This window comes from Pimephales promelas, chromosome 14, assembly GCF_988280905.1.
Source record: "Pimephales promelas chromosome 14, fPimPro1.hap1.1, whole genome shotgun sequence".
Classification (NCBI taxonomy): Eukaryota; Metazoa; Chordata; class Actinopteri; order Cypriniformes; family Leuciscidae; genus Pimephales; species Pimephales promelas.
This window is the reverse complement of record NC_142782.1, coordinates 27,799,003-27,817,397: the sequence shown is the minus strand read 5'-3', so window position 1 is coordinate 27,817,397 and position 18,395 is coordinate 27,799,003. Positions and strand designations below refer to the sequence as shown.

The following is an 18,395-nucleotide window of genomic DNA, read 5'->3' as shown; positions in this document are numbered from 1 at the left end:
ATTTGCAACTCACCATACTTTCTTGCATCGATTAGTCTGGTCTGCGCATTCAGATGACGTGATTCGCAGGCGGAAGTGCGCGCACAGCTCCATTAGCAAGATGGTGGCCACCAGGAGAGGAACGCGCGTGGGCTCCCCTATGAAAAATAGTAGCGATGGAAACTCTGGAGCCACGGTATGTAAGGTTCTTGAATAGTTTATCCATTTAGTTTACATGTTGTCCGAAAGTATCAGCGTGTGTTTGTAACTGTAGTGCTTTATAACAGTGACTTTCATGCCAAATCAATCGCCGCATGTGTCCATACATGCCTGAGCAGCTGTAGAAAACTTGTTCATATTACTTAGAATATAAAATGTTGTCCGTTCTCTGTATTTTGTATAGTCTATTTTGCGTTCTTTCTCGACTAAACAATTAAACAGTCATACTCTGTCTGTAGCGTTGAACTGGAGATGGGTCATGATTGGATCAACATAACTAGCCACGTGTGGTGTTCCTGTTATAAAGTTGTTAAACAGTAACGTTACTTAAAGGACTAACTTAGTTCACTTTTACAAAAAAAAAAAAAAAACAATTGCCGATAATTTACTCACCCCCATGTCATCCAAGATGTCCATTTTTTTCTTTCTTCAGTCGAAAAGAAATTAATGTTTTTGATGAAAACATTCCAGGATTTTTCTCCTTACAACAGGGTTTCCGCGGGGCATTAAAAAGCATTAAAAGTCATTAAATGGATTTTGCGAAAATTAAGGCCTTAAAAGGCATTAAAAAGCATTAAATTTGATTCTTACAGGCATTAAATTTTTTTTATAGTTTTGAAGAGAATTTTATACAAATTTATTTGAATATAGCCTTCATAATTAATAATTTGTATTTTAAGCTTCCGGTTCGGTACGCATACAAACCGAACGATTGCTTGGACCATTTTTCCTGCCAGCAAAATTCGTGCTGACGCGGCCAACACAACGTTGCGCAACATCAAATGGCAAGCGTAATGAAAGCAGAACGAAACTGCGCTACTCGTTATGTGCTTCACGGATCGTTTATCAGTTCGGACCAGCAACATCTATGCAGCGCGAGCCGATCTCGATCAAGCAACACTGTTACTTCACAGCGCTAAGAGATCCGGTAAAGAAAACATTTGAATTCACCACCGAGGTAATAACATCGCTGCGAGATCTAGTGAGAAGCGTTCACATTTCTCCATTATGAACCGTAGATCTCTATTAGATCAAACAGCGCTGTCATGGAAACCAGGAGAAACATTGTGCCGTGAATGAACTAGTACTTTACGTCCACAGACCAGCAACATTCACCATGGATTTAATATAGTAACACTAACTGGAACCAGTTTGGCTAGAATGGTGAAATGCTTTCAAGTACTTCACACATCTTTTTCCAGCACTTCAAAATTCAAATATTATATAAATAAATATATATTTAAATGTTATTTTTAACGTGATGACCAAATCATTATTTGTTCATCCTTCAAAGATGACCCCCATTTATAAACCTGAAAGTTTCAAGATCTAGGAAAACTCACACTTATTTAAAAATATTTTTTCTTTAAACAAATAGTAAATTTCTCTGGCATTTCTTTCTTTTTGCTGTATCGAAAATGTACCGAACCGTGACTTTAAAACCGAGGTACGTACCGAACCGTGATTTTTGTGTACCGTTACACCCCTAATATATATATATATATATATATATATCCGTGGTTAGTCATGGGTCGTGTATGGCATTATTTTTTTTTAAATGGCATTAAAAAGGCATTAAAAAGGCATTAAATTTCATTTGAAGATACCTGCAGAAACCCTGACTTTACTGGTAACCAAACGGTTCAAGACCGTTTCAGTGGAATAAGGGTCTTATCAAGCGCTCATTTAAAAAAATAAATAAAAAAGGTTTACGTTTTATAAGCACAAACGCTCACCTTCCTCTGTTCTGTGATGCGCGTTCGTGACCACTGTTAGAAATTGTTTATCCATACCTATTACCTATACCTATTTATCAAAATGAACAAATCTTTTTTTGTGTAATTTGGTTCATTTAACTAACGAAATGAACGAATTGTCTCGGAAAAAGAATTGTTCGTTTTGATGAAAGAGTTCAAACAGGAGAGTCACGAACGTGCATCACAGAACAGAGCAAGATGAGTATTTGTGCTTATAAAACGTAATTTTTTTTATTTTTTATTGAGTGATCGTTTCGCTTGATATTAAAGACCCTTATTAATCATCTGGAATCTTTTAAAGCCCTTTGAGCAGTTTGCACTGAAACTGTCTTTTGGACCTTGAACCATTTTGGTTACCAGTGAAGTGCATTATAGGGAGAAAAATCCTTGTATGTTTTCATCAAATACTTTAATTTCTTTTCAACTGAAGAAAGAAAGACATGGACATCTTGGATGACATGGGGGTGAGTAAATTACCAGCAAAAGTTTTTTTAAAGTGAACTAATCCTTTACCTATACACTAATTTAAATAACAATAAAAATAGTTTTTAGAGGTTTTTCAGCATTGGTGGGTAACAATAATTTAAAACCTTTTTGTGTGACTATTTCTAAAGATGATTAATAAAACATCAATTGGACACCCTCCTGTAAGATAGTTGTCAATTCCTCATTGATCAGTGGCTAATTTATTTATTTTCATTGTATTAATTATCCAGGTATACTTACAATTTTTGACTAATATATTAATACATGCCTATTATTCAACAATTTCTAAAAAGTAGTAATAGGTATGGATAGGTATTACTTGCAACTCACCATACTTTCTTGCATCAACCAGTCAAGTTTTGAGTATCTCATGTAGCCATGTACACACATATCTGACTTTTAGTGCATATCAACTCACATTTGTATATATAAATATTACATTATTCTGATAAGAAATGCTCAAGTAATCAAATGTTCTTGTTCTCACAGCAGCCTACTCCTTCGACTAGAAGAACAAGGCGCAGAACGCTAATGGAGGAAAACCAGTCCCAGTCTGAACTAACTAGCGACTCCCAGCTGGATGAGCCGAAGGACGACAGTGCTGCCTCTTCCTTAGCAGCAAGTAAACCCAAGCGAGACACAAGAAGATCTCTACGTATCCTTGCTGACAAAAAACAACCCGACTCTACCCATGAAGCTGATGTGTCTGAGTCAGAATCCTGCTGCTCTGTAGTTTCTGATGTGCAAGCACCTAGAACCCGACGGAGTACTGTGGTCGTGGAGAAGCGCATTGCACAGGATGAGTTATCCGAAGCCGAATCCACGGTGTCTGAAACCAATTCTCGTAGAGCCCCTCGCAGCTTGAGGAAACGTGTTCTGACTTCAACGGCCTCAAAGGATGCTGAAAAGGTAGATGATGAGCTCTCAGGTGCCGAGTCCTGTAGTTCTGCTGTATCCCTCACAAAAGTTACTGACACTCGTCGGATAACGAGAAGCCATCGGAAGACTGCTGTTCGCACCACTGAAGCAGATCCATCTGAAGCGGAGTCATGCTCCTCCAGTGTTTCCGGCCTTCACGGCTCTGTGGTCCGCAGATCTGCACGAAACCAGAAGGTAAAACTAATCGAGCCAATCCCTTTGAGTTTAGAGGAAACCACAGACCCCCCATCTTCTCCAATGCCCAGGAAGCTGAGAGGTCGTAGTTGCAAAACAGTAGTTGAAGACGAATACGATTCTGATGCATGCAAGTCCGGTCCCAGTATGAGTCCCTGGAGAGCCACAAGGCGTCAGCCCAAACGCAACATTCTGGTTGGTGAATCAGATTCAGAATCAGTAGCTACTGACGTTTGCACCTCTCAGGGGAGCCCAAGCCCTCAAAGAGGAAGAGGGACTCCTTGTAGTAGCCGAACTGGGTCTTCCAGTAGTGCCCGTGCGGTTCCTGTAACCAGGACAAGAAAAGCACGATTGACTTCTAATGCTGTTGACACTGCTACTGCCATGCCTGAGGAACAGAAAGAGGGTGAGGAACTTGAACTTCATGAAAGTGTACCAGTACCTGATGGAGATAAGGCTGAAGACACATTAGATCAACTGGACAGCACCATGACCACAGACACCAGTGAAGTCCAAGAGTGCACCATGATTGAGGAGAAAGCTGAAGATACCACTGTAATTCTTGATCAGGATGAGCCTGTTGACAAGCCAGTGGAGGACTGTGAAACTGAAACTCTGAAGCCTCAGGAAGAACCAGTGGCTGAAACGTCTGCTACACTAATTGAAGATAAAGAACCAGATGTTTACATGGAAAATAATGAACCAGAGTTTGTGGAAAAAAGCCATGTTGATCAAACATGTACTGAGCCTGTGGAGAAGGATATGGTAGAAGCAGCCGCTGAAGGTCCTGTACTAGTTGTGGTTGAGAAGATCATTGAGGATCAGAAATGTTCTGAACCTGTGACGGAGGATATGGTAGAAACAGTCGCAGAAGATCCTGTACCGGCTGTGGTTGAGAACATTGAGGATCAGAGAGGTTCTGAACCTGTGACAGAGGATACGGTGGAAACAGAAGATCCTGAACCAGCTGTGGTTGAGAAGATTATTGAAGATCAGACATGTTCTGAACCTGTGACGAAGGATAGAGTAGAAGACGCCCCAAAAGACCTTATACCATATGTGGTTGAGGAGCATGAGGAAATCGCTGAGTGTGAGAAGAAAGGTGTAATAGTTAGTGAGGAAGCTAATGACACCAAGACAACTGAGGATGACTCTGTAACATTGAAGGACCTTGAAGGCCCTTCTACAAGCTCACATTCTCAAGCATATTTGACCACAGAGGAACTGCCTCCCCAGAAACAAATGATCAGTTTACTCGACAGCAGTGAGGATGAAGACAGTGCTGATGAAGGTCTGTCTTCAGAGGAGGGTTGTTCACAGGAAGCTGTAGATGTGGAGAGTGAAGATGTGATCTGCCCTGAGGAAAATCAGATGTCGGAAGAAGCAGAGGCTCATGGTAACGGACTTTTTGTCATAGACACTAGACCTGGGCTACAGCCTAAAGAACAGTACTATATTGATAAAAAGCAAACTAAGGAAGAGGATGAGGATGATTTCGTTGATGAAGAGGGAGATGATGATGATGACGACGATTCAAAAGTGCTCTTTGCTCCCAAAAAGCCTCTGTAAGTTATGTTTATTGCTGCTTTTTTAATAGTATTGACTTGTACATATTAAAACCTCTTAAAGGTTTTATAAACTATAATTCTGTCATTAATCGTTCTAAACCCGTAAGACTTTCGTTTGTCTTTGGAACACAAACGAAGATCTTTTTGATTAAATCTGAGAGCTTTGTATCCCTTCATTGAAAGCAGTGCAACTGACAATTGGACGCTTTAATAAGTTCCATCAACTAATCCATATGAATTAACTGGTTTAGTTCTGAATTTCTGAAGAGACACGATCGCTTTATATGATGAACAGATTTAATTTAGGCTTTTATTCGCATTTATACATTGAACAAACAAGCTCAACCGAACCTGCTTGACGCGTGAGTACAAACCTCTTGTTAAAGCTCACACGTGCTGCATAACACATCAGAATAAACCTCATTGGTTCTTGCATATCGAGCGTGTTTGAGTTGATGGTTGTTTAAATGTGAATCTAAATATTTAGAGCTCTTCATTAAATATATAAATGTAATATTTATATTCTCTCTCTCTCTCTCAGGATACATCTATCAAGTTCCATTGACCCAGGTCTGAAAATGAAGGAACTTGGTGGTTTGTACATCAGTTTTGATGGTAACACGCCAAAGAATCCTTTCAACAATTCGCAAACCCAGAAGAACCTGAACAATCCGGATGAGGTAATTAAAGTTTATTTTATCATTAATTATCCTGGATGAAACATTCTTTATTTGACATTTAAAAGCATTTTGTGAAGATGTTACTGTTCAGTGAAGGCATGAAACGTGTTGTATTTGTGTAGTTGCTGAAGAAGAGTGTTATTGTTCCTGATTTTGAGAAGAAAGATGCTGTGCCACCTTACAAGGAATCAAAGCATGCTGCGAAACTCAAGCGCAAGGTGAGCAGACCAGTTCTGAAATGGATGATCCTGTTGAATATGTATAATGTTACGAAAGATTTATATCTAAAACTAAATTTCTATTCGTCAAAGAAGCCTAAAAATTCTTTCCACAAAAATGTTATGCAGCATGATGGTTTTTCGACATTGATAATAAGAAATGTTTCTTGAGCACCAAATCAGCATAAACAGAATGCTGAAAGGTCACGTAACATGTAATGGATGATGTTTTTTGTGTGTATTTTAAAATATATTGTGTTTTTTTTTTGTTTATGTAGTAAAGGCAGCCATGGTGATTTGTAAGAGTCTTTCATAATAGACTCCAAACTCTTGAATAGTAGTGTTATATGCCACTTTAAACCTTAAATACTCAGGATATGATGTCTGTGTTTTCACTTAGATTGTTATAGCTATAGTGTTGAAAATTGTTTGTAATTTCCATGCTTTTGATCACATTGTTTACAAGCAATATCTTATGTGTCTCATCCAGGCGGAAAGAGAAAAGACATCTGGCGATGGCTGGTTCAACATGAAAGCTCCTGAATTAACAGAAGAGCTCAAAAATGACCTGAAGGCTCAGCAGATGCGCTCGGCCATGGACCCAAAGCGCTTCTACAAGAAGAACGATAGAGACGGATTTCCCAAATACTTTCAGGTCGGTTTGGGAGTTTTTATCTGCAAACTTTTCCCTTCAAACTATTTTTCAAAAAGCCATTATTTCTGAGACAAAAAAATGTAAAAACAAAAATTGAGAATTGTAGTGTAATCAAAATGCTGACATTGCAATTAACCACAGGCATGCCTGATTAAAGAAAGCAGACAATGCCATATTGTTCTGTTCTCTTAAATAAAGTTTAGCCCTTTTTTTTCAGGTTGGTACAGTGGTTGACAGCCCAGTAGACTTTTATAATTCACGAATCCCCAAGAAACAAAGGAAAAGAACCATTGTGGAGGAGCTTCTTGCTGATGCAGAGTTTAGAAGGTAAGTTAAAGAAACTGTGGCTGATTAGAATGTAATAAATTATTTATATTCTCAACAATGAGTTTTATTATTTATTGTTTTAAATTAATTGTTCTAAATTAATTAAATTAAAAGTTCTAAAACATATTTTATTCTCTTTTAGCTATAACAAAAGGAAATATCAAGAGATCATGACAGAAAAAGCAGCACAGGCTGCTGGTAAGATGAACAAAAAGCACAAGTTCCATAAAAAGAAAATGAATAAATAATTTCACAAGGCAAGTCTGATTTTTTATTTTTCTCCTGTCTGTGTTTTTTTATTTTTATTTTTTTACACAAGACATAGGTTTATATATGTGAATTATATATACCACACATGCCCAAACTGGCCTTTGTAAATATACAGCAATTAAATTCAGCAGATTGAAAAGGCTACTTGTACAGAGAAAAAATATTTTATACTTTTTAAAGTTTTTCCTTAACTGGATTGCGATTGAATGAAAGACTTGATTACCCCCGATTACTCCTCTCTGACTGTGGATTCACAATAAATCACGTTCAAACCAAAAGTACTGCTGTTTTTCTTTCCTTTTTACTAATTATGTTATCATTATTAAAGGAGAACTCCGGCGAACAATGAACCTTTGGTCTAATAAAACATCGGTGCCTAGTCAATCGTTCTCTGAGATTTGTTTTCTTGATAATCGAATGTAAAGAGATTTATCTCTAAAAACTGTTTAGCGTATAATGCTAGTACTGGGGGCATTGACTAAGTAAAAGAAATCGCTAGTTTATACCACTAACAAGGCTCAAAATAGCCCCACACTAACACAGAAACATACTGAGGCTCCATACATGCAAAACGAAGCATTGGGAACTTTGTAAGTGTACAGACCGTTTAATAAGAAGATACTTTGTGAAGACAGTTCACTTCGTGTATACAGACAGCAGCCATCTTAAAAAATAGTCTCGATAAGTCGATCCCCGAAAGCGGTTCATACAGTTCAGAAGTTCGCTGAACTTCATACAGCTCAGATCACTCAGCACGTCGTTCGGGGATCGACTTATCGAGACTATTTTTTAAGATGGCTCCTGTCTGTATGCGCGAAGTGAACTGTCTTCATAAAGTATCTTCTTATTAAACGTTTAAAACGTTAAATTCGTTTTGCATGTATGGAGCCTCATTATATTACTGTGTGAGTGTGGGGCTATTTTGAGCCTTATTAGTGGTATAAACTAGCGATTTCTTTTACTTAGTCAATGCCCCCAGTACTAGAATTATACGCTAAACAGTTTTTAGAGATAAAACTCTTTACAATCGATTATCATGAAAACAAATCTCAGAGAACGGTTGACTATGTACCGATGTTTTATTAGACCAAAGGTTCATTGTTCGCCGGAGTTCTCCTTTAAAGTTAAGATAACGTGTATAACATATAAAGCTCCTGCACCCCCTCCCCCTTTCCTGATTTGGCATATGCAAGTCCATTAAATCAGTGGTTTTCAGTCATGGGAACCACATTTTGTATGTCTGTCTTATCTGATAAGACAGACATACAAAATGTGGTTTTGCTAAGGGCTGTCCGGTCCCTGTATGACCGAAGCAGGAGCTTGGTTCACATTGCCGGTAATAAGTCAGACTTCTTCCCAGTGCATGTTGGACTCCGGCAGGGCTGCCCTTTGTCGCCGGTTCTGTTCTTAATTTTTATGGACGGAATTTTTTAGGCGCAGCAAGGGGCCGAAGGGTGTCAGGTTTGGGGACCGCACGATTTCGTCTCTGCTCTTTGCGGATGATGTTGTCGTGTTGGCCCCTTCACACCTGGACCTTCAGCATGCACTGGGGAGGTTTGCAGCCGAGTGTGAAGCGGCTGGGATGAGAATCAGCACCTCCAAATCCGAGGCCATGGTCCTCAGTCGGAAAAGGGTGGCTTGCTCACTTCAGGTTGGTGGAGAAATCCTTCCTCAAGTGGAGGAGTTTAAGTATCTTGGGGTTTTGTTCACGAGTGAGGGAAGGATGGAACGGGAGATTGACAGACGGATCGGTGCAGCTTCTGCAGCAATGCGGTCGATGTACCGGTCTGTTGTGGTGAAGAAGGAGCTGAGCCGTAAGGCAAAGCTCTCGATTTACCGGTCAATCTACGTTCCTACGCTTACCTATGGTCATGAGCTTTGGGTCATGACCGAAAGGACAAGATCCCGGATACAGGCGGCCAAAATGAGCTTTCTCCGCAGGGTGGCTGGGCGATCCCTTAGAGATAGGGTGAGAAGCTCGGTCACTCGGGAGGAGCTCAGAGTAGAGCCGCTGCTCCTCCACATCGAGAGGGGTCAGCTGAAGTGGCTCGGGCATCTGTTCCAGATGCCTCCTGGACGCCTTCCTGGGGAGGTGTTCCGGGCACGTCCCACTGGGCGGAGGCCCCAGGGAAGACCTAGGACACGCTGGAAAGACTATGTCTCCCGGCTGGCCTGGGAACGCCTCGGTGTCCCCCCAGAAGAGCTGGAGGAAGTGTCTAGGGAGAGGGAAGTCTGGGCATCTCTGCTTCGACTGCTGCCCCCGCGACCCGGCCCCGGATGAAGCGGAAGAAGATGTATGTATGTATGTATGTATGTATGTATGTATGTCTTATCTGATACCCTCTGTGCAGTTCATGAAGCTCATGTTAAAGGGATATTACACTTTTTTTTTTGGAAATAGGCTCATTTTATAACTCCCCCAGAGTCAGACTGTTGAGTTTTACCTTTTTTGAATCCATTCAGCCGATCTCCGGTTCTGCCAGTACCACTTTTGGCATAGCTTAGCATACATCATTAAAGTGCACAAGACCATTAGCATTTCTCCCCAAAAAATTACCAAAGTGTTTTTATATTTTTCCTATTTAAAACTTGACTCTTCTATTGTTAAATAGTGCATTAAGACCGACGGAAAATGTAAAGTTTCGATTTTCTAGGCTGATCTACTCTCATTCCTGTGTAATAATCAAGAAATGACAAGCGATGACTACACAAACTTAGTCCCGGTCACGTTGGAAGCTGGGGACTATTTTCAGGCGCTGCGTCATGACATTACGCCTGCTGCACTCCTGGTACGGCAGTGAAGTTTCCTGATTATTACGCAGGAATGAGAGTATAGTTCCTAGTCATATCAGCCTAGAAAATCACAAGTTCACAACTTTACATTTTCCATCTGTCTTAATGTAACTACAGAAGAGTTTTAAAGAGAAAAAATATCAAAACACTTGGTCATTTTTTTTCTGAGAAATGCTAATGGTCTTGTGCACTTCAATGATGTATGCTAAGCTATGCTAAAAGTGGTACTGCCAGAACCAGATATTTCCAAAAAAAAGTGGAGTATCCCTTTAAAGGGTTAGTTCACCCAAAAATAAAAATTCTGTCAGTATTTACTCGCCCTCATGTTGTTCCAAACCTCTATGTGTTTATTTGTTCTGCTGAACACAAAGGAAGATATTTGGAAGAATGTTTAATCAAACAGATCTCATTCCCCATTGACTACCATAGTAGGAAAAAATACATACTATGGTAGTCAATGGGGAATGAGATCTGTTTGATTAAAACATTCTTCCAAATATCTTCCTTTGTGTTCAGCAGAACAAATAAACACATAGAGGTTTGGAACAAAATGAGGGCGAGTAAATACTGACAGAATCTTCATTTTTGGGTGAACTAACCCTTTAAAGGGATACTTCACCCAAAAATTTAAATTATCATTTGTCACCCTTAAGTTGTTTTAAACCTGTATAAATGTCTTTGTTCTGCTGAACAAAGTAAGATATTTTGAAGAATGTTGGTAACTAAACTGCTCTTGGGCCCCATTGACTACTGTAGTAGGAAAAAAAAATCTATGGTAGTCAATGGGGTCTGAGACTTGGGCTTGATTACAAAAATTCTTTCAAATATCTTCCTTTGTGTTCAGCAGAACAAAGACATTTACCAGTATACAGGTTTGGAAAAATTTGAGAGTTCGTAAATGTTAACAGAATTATTATTTTTGGGTAACCTATCCCTTTGAATAAGGGCAATACACAACATATCTTAGGCTTATAGGCTGAAGCAAAGCTTCAATACAAAACATTTACTCAAAAACTCCAAGCAGGTACAAGGAAGACTGGCAGAAGATTACACGCACTACGTCCCATTGGAATTATAAGGTTCTATCTGCATTCTGAGCAGTTTTGAGATATTGAGCTTCAAAGTTTTTGCATTACATAAAGGAAAATTTATGTGGGGAACAAGTTTCTTTCAAACATGAAAATAACAGGGTCCCTAAATGTATTCTAAACATAAAATATCAAAATCCTCTCAAATTTGTAAATGGGGATTTTTGGAATGGATCAAATGCAGATAGAACCTTCTAATTCTAACATTATTTGAACATTAAATAAAAAATAATAATGTTGTAACAATGTCTCAACATGTGTTAGAAAGTAAAATTTTATCCTTTCTATGACATTTATCTAATTTTTTTTTTTAGCACTTCCATGTATTTAGGACATTTCAAATTAAGCAAGGTAGGTCTAAATATTTTCCCCAGTGCATAATCTTCATTTTTGATATCAATTTGGTGGGTAATTAAACACATTATTGCACAAATTATACTTTAATCTTTCTTTTGCTTAGACAGAAAGCAGCCACTGTAATACATCCGAGCAGGACTTTATTCCAGCTAAAGTGGACCGGGTAAAATGGCTTTCTCTCTAGACCTCAATATGGATGAAATAACTTGCAAACGTTTATTGTTGTAATTAAGACCCCGTTAATTAAATTGTTAAATATTTGACCTATAAGCCTTAATATGGTAAAAATTAAGACACTTTAAGACTTTAAGAACTGCAAGAAAATCGACATGCTTCAGCAAATTAATTCATAAAGTTTAATAATCATTGAAAAATTATTCACTGACTATAATTGTCACAGTCTTTGACTGCACCATTCTGTCTTCGTCATCTTCACTAGACTTCCCAGCATCCTCTTGTCTCCACACCTGAACTCACTCCCTCAATCATCCACCTATCTGTATTTAGTTCTCTCTTGTTCAGTCTGTGCTTGTCGGTTCTTGATTATGTTTCATGGATAGTGTATGTATTCTTCTGCCAGTCTTCCTTGTACTTGTTTGGAGTTGAGTCTTCACCATCCTGGCAATGCCCTCATCCTGCTCCGCCCTGGCAACGCCCTCAACCTGCTCCGCCCTGGCCACGCCCTCAGCCTGCTCTGCCACGTCCACGTCCTGCTCCGCCCTCAGCCTGCGCTGTTACGTCTATGTCCTGCTCTGCCCTGGTCACGCCCTCAGCCTGCTCTGCCACGCCCACATCCTGCTCCACCCTGGTCACGCCCTCAGCTTGCTCAGCCACGCCCTCGTCCTGCTCCGCTCTGGTCATGCCCTCAGCCTGCTCCGCCCTGGAGGCTTCCTGCTCTAATTCAGCCATGCCCTCGTCAGCCTCCAGGGCTGATAGAACCTTATAATTCCAAGTGGACGATATTCAGAAAAGTGGGTTTCCAGGACCATGATTGAAAACCACTGCATTAAAAGACTAGTTGCATGTCTTTGGTCATTGTGTCCAGCTGCTTTCTCCACCGTGTCCTGGCTGTGAAGCGTTTCTGTAGAGGTTCTTGTAGATTTTGCTCAAACTGTCCTCAAACACAGCTCTGTGAGGCTTCCCAGAGTAGACGGCCGCTCTGTTACTCCAAAATGTGCCGTTGTCTAAATGAACAGATGGTTCTCCAGGAATTAGCCTGCAGTACAGATAAAATACAATTTTTATTAAAAGTCAAATAAAAATTAATAATTGTATGTTGCAAACTCAACTATAACAAATTCACATTTTCAATTTGTATCCTTGAAGACACATTTTATGTTATTTGTAACATGTAGGAGTATCTTAGTACAAAACTTAGTATCATACTTATAAACTGTTTACACATTATAGAAAGATTCTTTAAATTTCAATTTAGACCAAAAATCCTAAAAAGTCTGAAATGAGGTGTTGTTTACCTGTCCTGCGGCAGCCAGCTGTCACCATGTTGTGGGTGGGTGGACCCACATGAACCCGCCTCACTCTCTTCATCCTGACAACACACACATATTTAAGTTGTGGAAAGTATTCTCTAAAAACACCATCAAAAAATGGTTTAATCAATATGTTGGCACAAAGCAGTGTTGCTGAATATCTCCAAAATCTGCTAATGCAACAAAGAGTGAAACTAACAAAAGCATCTTCAATTGAGCTTGATTAAAACAATTTTTTTTTAAAAAAAACCCTAGCCCTTCTCGACTTATAACTCTGAAGTGGATTACACATTTCCTTTCTCGAGCTGGGCTTCAGCCACACAGAGCTTGGCACCCGACTATGGAATCTCTCCCCTCTCTAAAAGATGAGCCTGTAGACCTCCCTACCACTGAACATGTGCTCCTTTTTTTCCTCTATGGAAGGATTTGGGGAAGCTTTAGAGTAATTAGACCTCTTTCGCTTTTCTTTCTCGTCAGGGTCTTCCAGCAAAACACGGCGTGGGCGGTGATGCGTTTAAGCGGCCCACGACTCACGCGAACAGAAAGAATGAGCACGTAAGGTGATTACCTCGTTCACTTCCTGAAAGACAGTGGCAGCACATCCTGACACAATGGATGTGAAGAATACAGAGTGCCTGACAGAATCAATGGAGGACGTTTGAAACACTGACATGTGCTATAATGAGTGTTTTGGAGAATCAGTTTGCATGGGTTAACGTGCGCATTGAATGACAGCATTACATGCGTTGCAATCTCAGGGGTGACGTACAAAGGAAAGCTTGCAGCGGGGACCAGAGCTGCTGAGGATTCTCTGCACTCGTTTGTGGATCTCCTTTGACGGTGAGGAACTGGATGAACTCTGGAACCTGTAGAAAATGGAAAACATCATGGCTGAAAATACACCTCAGAGGCACTAAAGTCTTTACACAAATATAATGAAGCCTTGGAACTTTACCAGAAAATCAATTGCAAATAAATGGTTAGGAACAACTATAATTAAATATATTAAACTTTTTATAGAAAAAAAGAGTTAAAATATAATACAAATATAAAATTTTGGGTAAGATGGACTGAGCATTCCACTCCCACTGATTCCTTTTTTTAAATGAATTTAGAGAGGCCCCCTGAGTCTGTGGCACCAAGGGCCGTCCCGAAATTCCACCGTCCGCGATAATATAATGCTACGTGGGATCTCAGCTCAGGAAGGGTCTAGAGCCTCCATTTTTGCACTCAGGTCTAAGTCGCATGGCCCTCTATCAGAATCCAGAGTTTCAAGAAGGTCAGAGAAACTCAAAATTTCGACCCAAAATTTCGTCTAGAGCCTCCATTTTTGCACTCAGGTTTAAGTCTCATGGCCCTCTATCAGAATCCAGAGTTTTGAGAAGATTGGAGAAACTTCATTTTTCGCCCGAAAAACAAAAACAAAAACGTAAGGGGTAACACTGTCGTTTTTTTTTTTTCGGATCGAAATTTTAAGATTCGATATCTCAGCTCTGGAAGGGTCTAGAGCCTCCATTTTTGCACTCAGGTTTAAGTCTCATGGCCCTCTATCAGAATCCAGAGTTTTGAGAAACTTCATTTTTCGCCCGAAAAAAAACCGAAAGGGGTACCACTGTCATTTTTTTTTCGGGTCGAAATTTTGAGATTCGATATCTCAGCTCTGAATGGATCTAGAGCCTCCATTTTTGCACTCAGGTTTAAGTCTCATGGCCCTCTATCAGAATCCAGAGTTTTGAAAAAATTGGAGAAACTTCATTTTTCACCCCAAAAAAAAAACAAAAGGGGTACCACTGTCGTTTTTTTTTCGGGTCGAAATTTTGAGATTCGATATCTCAAATCTGGAAGGGTCTAGAGCCTCCATTTTTGCACTCAGGTTTAAGTCTCATGGCCCTCTATCAGAATCCAGAGTTTTGAGAAGATTGGTGAAACTTCATTTTTCGCCCAAAAACAAAAACAAAAAACGAAAGGGGTACCACTGTCGTTTTTTTTTTCGGGTCGAAATTTTGAGTTTCGATATCTCAGCTCTGGAAGGGTCTAGAGCCTCCATTTTTGCACTCAGGTTTAAGTCTCATGGCCCTCTATCAGAATCCAGAGTTTTGAGAAGATTGGAGAAACTTAATTTTTCGCCCGAAAAAAAAAAAACGAAAGGGGTAAAACTGTCGTTTTTTTTTCGGGTCGAAATTTTGAGTTTCGATATCTCAGCTCTGGAAGGGTCTAGAGCCTCCATTTTTGCGCTCAGGTCAAAGTCTCGCGGCCCTCTATCATAATCCAGAGTTTTGAGAAGATTGGAGAAACTTGATTTTTCGCCCGAAAACTGAAAAAAACGTAAGGGGTAACACTGTCGTTTTTTTTTTTCGGGTCGAAATTTTGAGTTTCGATATCTCAGCTCTGGAAGGGTCTAGAGCCTCCATTTTTGCGCTCAGGTCAAAGTCTCGCGGCCCTCTATCATAATCCAGAGTTTTGAGAAGATTGGAGAAACTTGATTTTTCGCCCGAAAACTGAAAAAAACGTAAGGGGTAACACTGTCGTTTTTTTTCCGGGTCGAAATTTTGAGTTTCGATATCTCAGCTCTGGAAGGGTCTAGAGCCTCCATTTTTGCGCTCAGGTCAAAGTCTCGCGGCCCTCTATCATAATCCAGAGTTTTGAGAAGATTGGAGAAACTTGATTTTTCGCCCGAAAACTGAAAAAAACGTAAGGGGTAACACTGTCGTTTTTTTTTTCGGGTCGAAATTTTGAGTTTCGATATCTCAGCTCTGGAAGGGTCTAGAGCCTCCATTTTTGCGCTCAGGTCAAAGTCTCGCGGCCCTCTATCATAATCCAGAGTTTTGAGAAGATTGGAGAAACTTGATTTTTCGCCCGAAAACTGAAAAAAACGTAAGGGGTAACACTGTCGTTTTTTTTTCGGGTCGAAATTTTGAGTTTCGATATCTCAGCTCTGGAAGGGTCTAGAGCCTCCATTTTTGCGCTCAGGTCAAAGTCTCGCGGCCCTCTATCATAATCCAGAGTTTTGAGAAGATTGGAGAAACTTGATTTTTCGCCCGAAAACTGAAAAAAACGTAAGGGGTAACACTGTCGTTTTTTTTTCGGGTCGAAATTTTGAGTTTCGATATCTCAGCTCTGGAAGGGTCTAGAGCCTCCATTTTTGCGCTCAGGTCAAAGTCTCGCGGCCCTCTATCATAATCCAGAGTTTTGAGAAGATTGGAGAAACTTGATTTTTCGCCCGAAAACTGAAAAAAACGTAAGGGGTAACACTGTCGTTTTTTTTTCGGGTCGAAATTTTGAGTTTCGATATCTCAGCTCTGGAAGGGTCTAGAGCCTCCATTTTTGCGCTCAGGTCAAAGTCTCGCGGCCCTCTATCATAATCCAGAGTTTTGAGAAGATTGGAGAAACTTGATTTTTCGCCCGAAAACTGAAAAAAACGTAAGGGGTAACACTGTCGTTTTTTTTTCGGGTCGAAATTTTGAGTTTCGATATCTCAGCTCTGGAAGGGTCTAGAGCCTCCATTTTTGCGCTCAGGTCAAAGTCTCGCGGCCCTCTATCATAATCCAGAGTTTTGAGAAGATTGGAGAAACTTGATTTTTCGCCCGAAAACTGAAAAAAACGTAAGGGGTAACACTGTCGTTTTTTTTTCGGGTCGAAATTTTGAGTTTCGATATCTCAGCTCTGGAAGGGTCTAGAGCCTCCATTTTTGCGCTCAGGTCAAAGTCTCGCGGCCCTCTATCATAATCCAGAGTTTTGAGAAGATTGGAGAAACTTGATTTTTCGCCCGAAAACTGAAAAAAACGTAAGGGGTAACACTGTCGTTTTTTTTTCGGGTCGAAATTTTGAGTTTCGATATCTCAGCTCTGGAAGGGTCTAGAGCCTCCATTTTTGCGCTCAGGTCAAAGTCTCGCGGCCCTCTATCATAATCCAGAGTTTTGAGAAGATTGGAGAAACTTGATTTTTCGCCCGAAAACTGAAAAAAACGTAAGGGGTAACACTGTCGTTTTTTTTTCGGGTCGAAATTTTGAGTTTCGATATCTCAGCTCTGGAAGGGTCTAGAGCCTCCATTTTTGCGCTCAGGTCAAAGTCTCGCGGCCCTCTATCATAATCCAGAGTTTTGAGAAGATTGGAGAAACTTGATTTTTCGCCCGAAAACTGAAAAAAACGTAAGGGGTAACACTGTCGTTTTTTTTTCGGGTCGAAATTTTGAGTTTCGATATCTCAGCTCTGGAAGGGTCTAGAGCCTCCATTTTTGCGCTCAGGTCAAAGTCTCGCGGCCCTCTATCATAATCCAGAGTTTTGAGAAGATTGGAGAAACTTGATTTTTCGCCCGAAAACTGAAAAAAACGTAAGGGGTAACACTGTCGTTTTTTTTTCGGGTCGAAATTTTGAGTTTCGATATCTCAGCTCTGGAAGGGTCTAGAGCCTCCATTTTTGCGCTCAGGTCAAAGTCTCGCGGCCCTCTATCATAATCCAGAGTTTTGAGAAGATTGGAGAAACTTGATTTTTCGCCCGAAAACTGAAAAAAACGTAAGGGGTAACACTGTCGTTTTTTTTTTCGGGTCGAAATTTTGAGTTTCGATATCTCAGCTCTGGAAGGGTCTAGAGCCTCCATTTTTGCGCTCAGGTCAAAGTCTCGCGGCCCTCTATCATAATCCAGAGTTTTGAGAAGATTGGAGAAACTTGATTTTTCGCCCGAAAACTGAAAAAAACGTAAGGGGTAACACTGTCGTTTTTTTTTCCGGGTCGAAATTTTGAGTTTCGATATCTCAGCTCTGGAAGGGTCTAGAGCCTCCATTTTTGCGCTCAGGTCAAAGTCTCGCGGCCCTCTATCATAATCCAGGGTTTTGAGAAGATTGGAGAAACTTGATTTTTCGCCCGAAAACTGAAAAAAACGTAAGGGGTAACACTGTCGTTTTTTTTTTCGGGTCGAAATTTTGAGTTTCGATATCTCAGCTCTGGAAGGGTCTAGAGCCTCCATTTTTGCGCTCAGGTCAAAGTCTCGCGGCCCTCTATCATAATCCAGAGTTTTGAGAAGATTGGAGAAACTTGATTTTTCGCCCGAAAACTGAAAAAAACGTAAGGGGTAACACTGTCGTTTTTTTTTCGGGTCGAAATTTTGAGTTTCGATATCTCAGCTCTGGAAGGGTCTAGAGCCTCCATTTTTGCGCTCAGGTCAAAGTCTCGCGGCCCTCTATCATAATCCAGAGTTTTGAGAAGATTGGAGAAACTTGATTTTTCGCCCGAAAACTGAAAAAAACGTAAGGGGTAACACTGTCGTTTTTTTTTCGGGTCGAAATTTTGAGTTTCGATATCTCAGCTCTGGAAGGGTCTAGAGCCTCCATTTTTGCGCTCAGGTCAAAGTCTCGCGGCCCTCTATCATAATCCAGAGTTTTGAGAAGATTGGAGAAAC

At 40.3% G+C, this 18,395-nt stretch overlaps 2 protein-coding genes across 5 annotated transcripts in view; one reads left to right on the top strand and one right to left on the bottom strand.

The window, feature by feature from the left end:
• Positions 1–15: 15 nt before the first annotated feature.
• On the top strand, positions 16–7,263 carry dnttip2 (deoxynucleotidyltransferase, terminal, interacting protein 2). 2 transcript variants are annotated; one of them, XM_089119775.1, is made up of 7 exons: positions 16–175; positions 2,931–5,119; positions 5,664–5,802; positions 5,925–6,020; positions 6,511–6,675; positions 6,893–7,002; positions 7,145–7,263. In XM_089119775.1, the coding sequence occupies exons 1-7, from the start codon at positions 101–103 to the stop codon at positions 7,248–7,250; spliced, it is 2,880 nt and encodes a 959-aa protein (XP_088975901.1). In that variant the 5' UTR covers positions 16–100; the 3' UTR covers positions 7,251–7,263. The 2 variants fall into 2 exon arrangements, with proteins under 2 accessions (XP_088975901.1, XP_088975902.1); XM_089119776.1 differs by having other exon boundaries at positions 26–175; positions 2,934–5,119.
• A 3,288-nt stretch (positions 7,264–10,551) lies between these two features.
• Positions 10,552–18,395, bottom strand: part of spata6 (spermatogenesis associated 6) — a 66,968-nt gene continuing 59,124 nt past the window's right edge. Inside the window, exons 10-12 of one of the 3 annotated variants that reach the window (XM_089119774.1) lie at positions 13,770–13,866; positions 12,986–13,059; positions 10,552–12,726 (exon numbers count right to left, since the gene is read on the bottom strand). In XM_089119774.1, the coding sequence (XP_088975900.1) occupies positions 12,543–12,726; positions 12,986–13,059; positions 13,770–13,866 (355 nt within the window). In that variant the 3' untranslated portion in view covers positions 10,552–12,542. The remainder of the gene's footprint in view (positions 12,727–12,985; positions 13,060–13,769; positions 13,867–18,395) is intronic. The other 2 variants (XM_089119771.1, XM_089119772.1) reach the window with 2 other exon arrangements.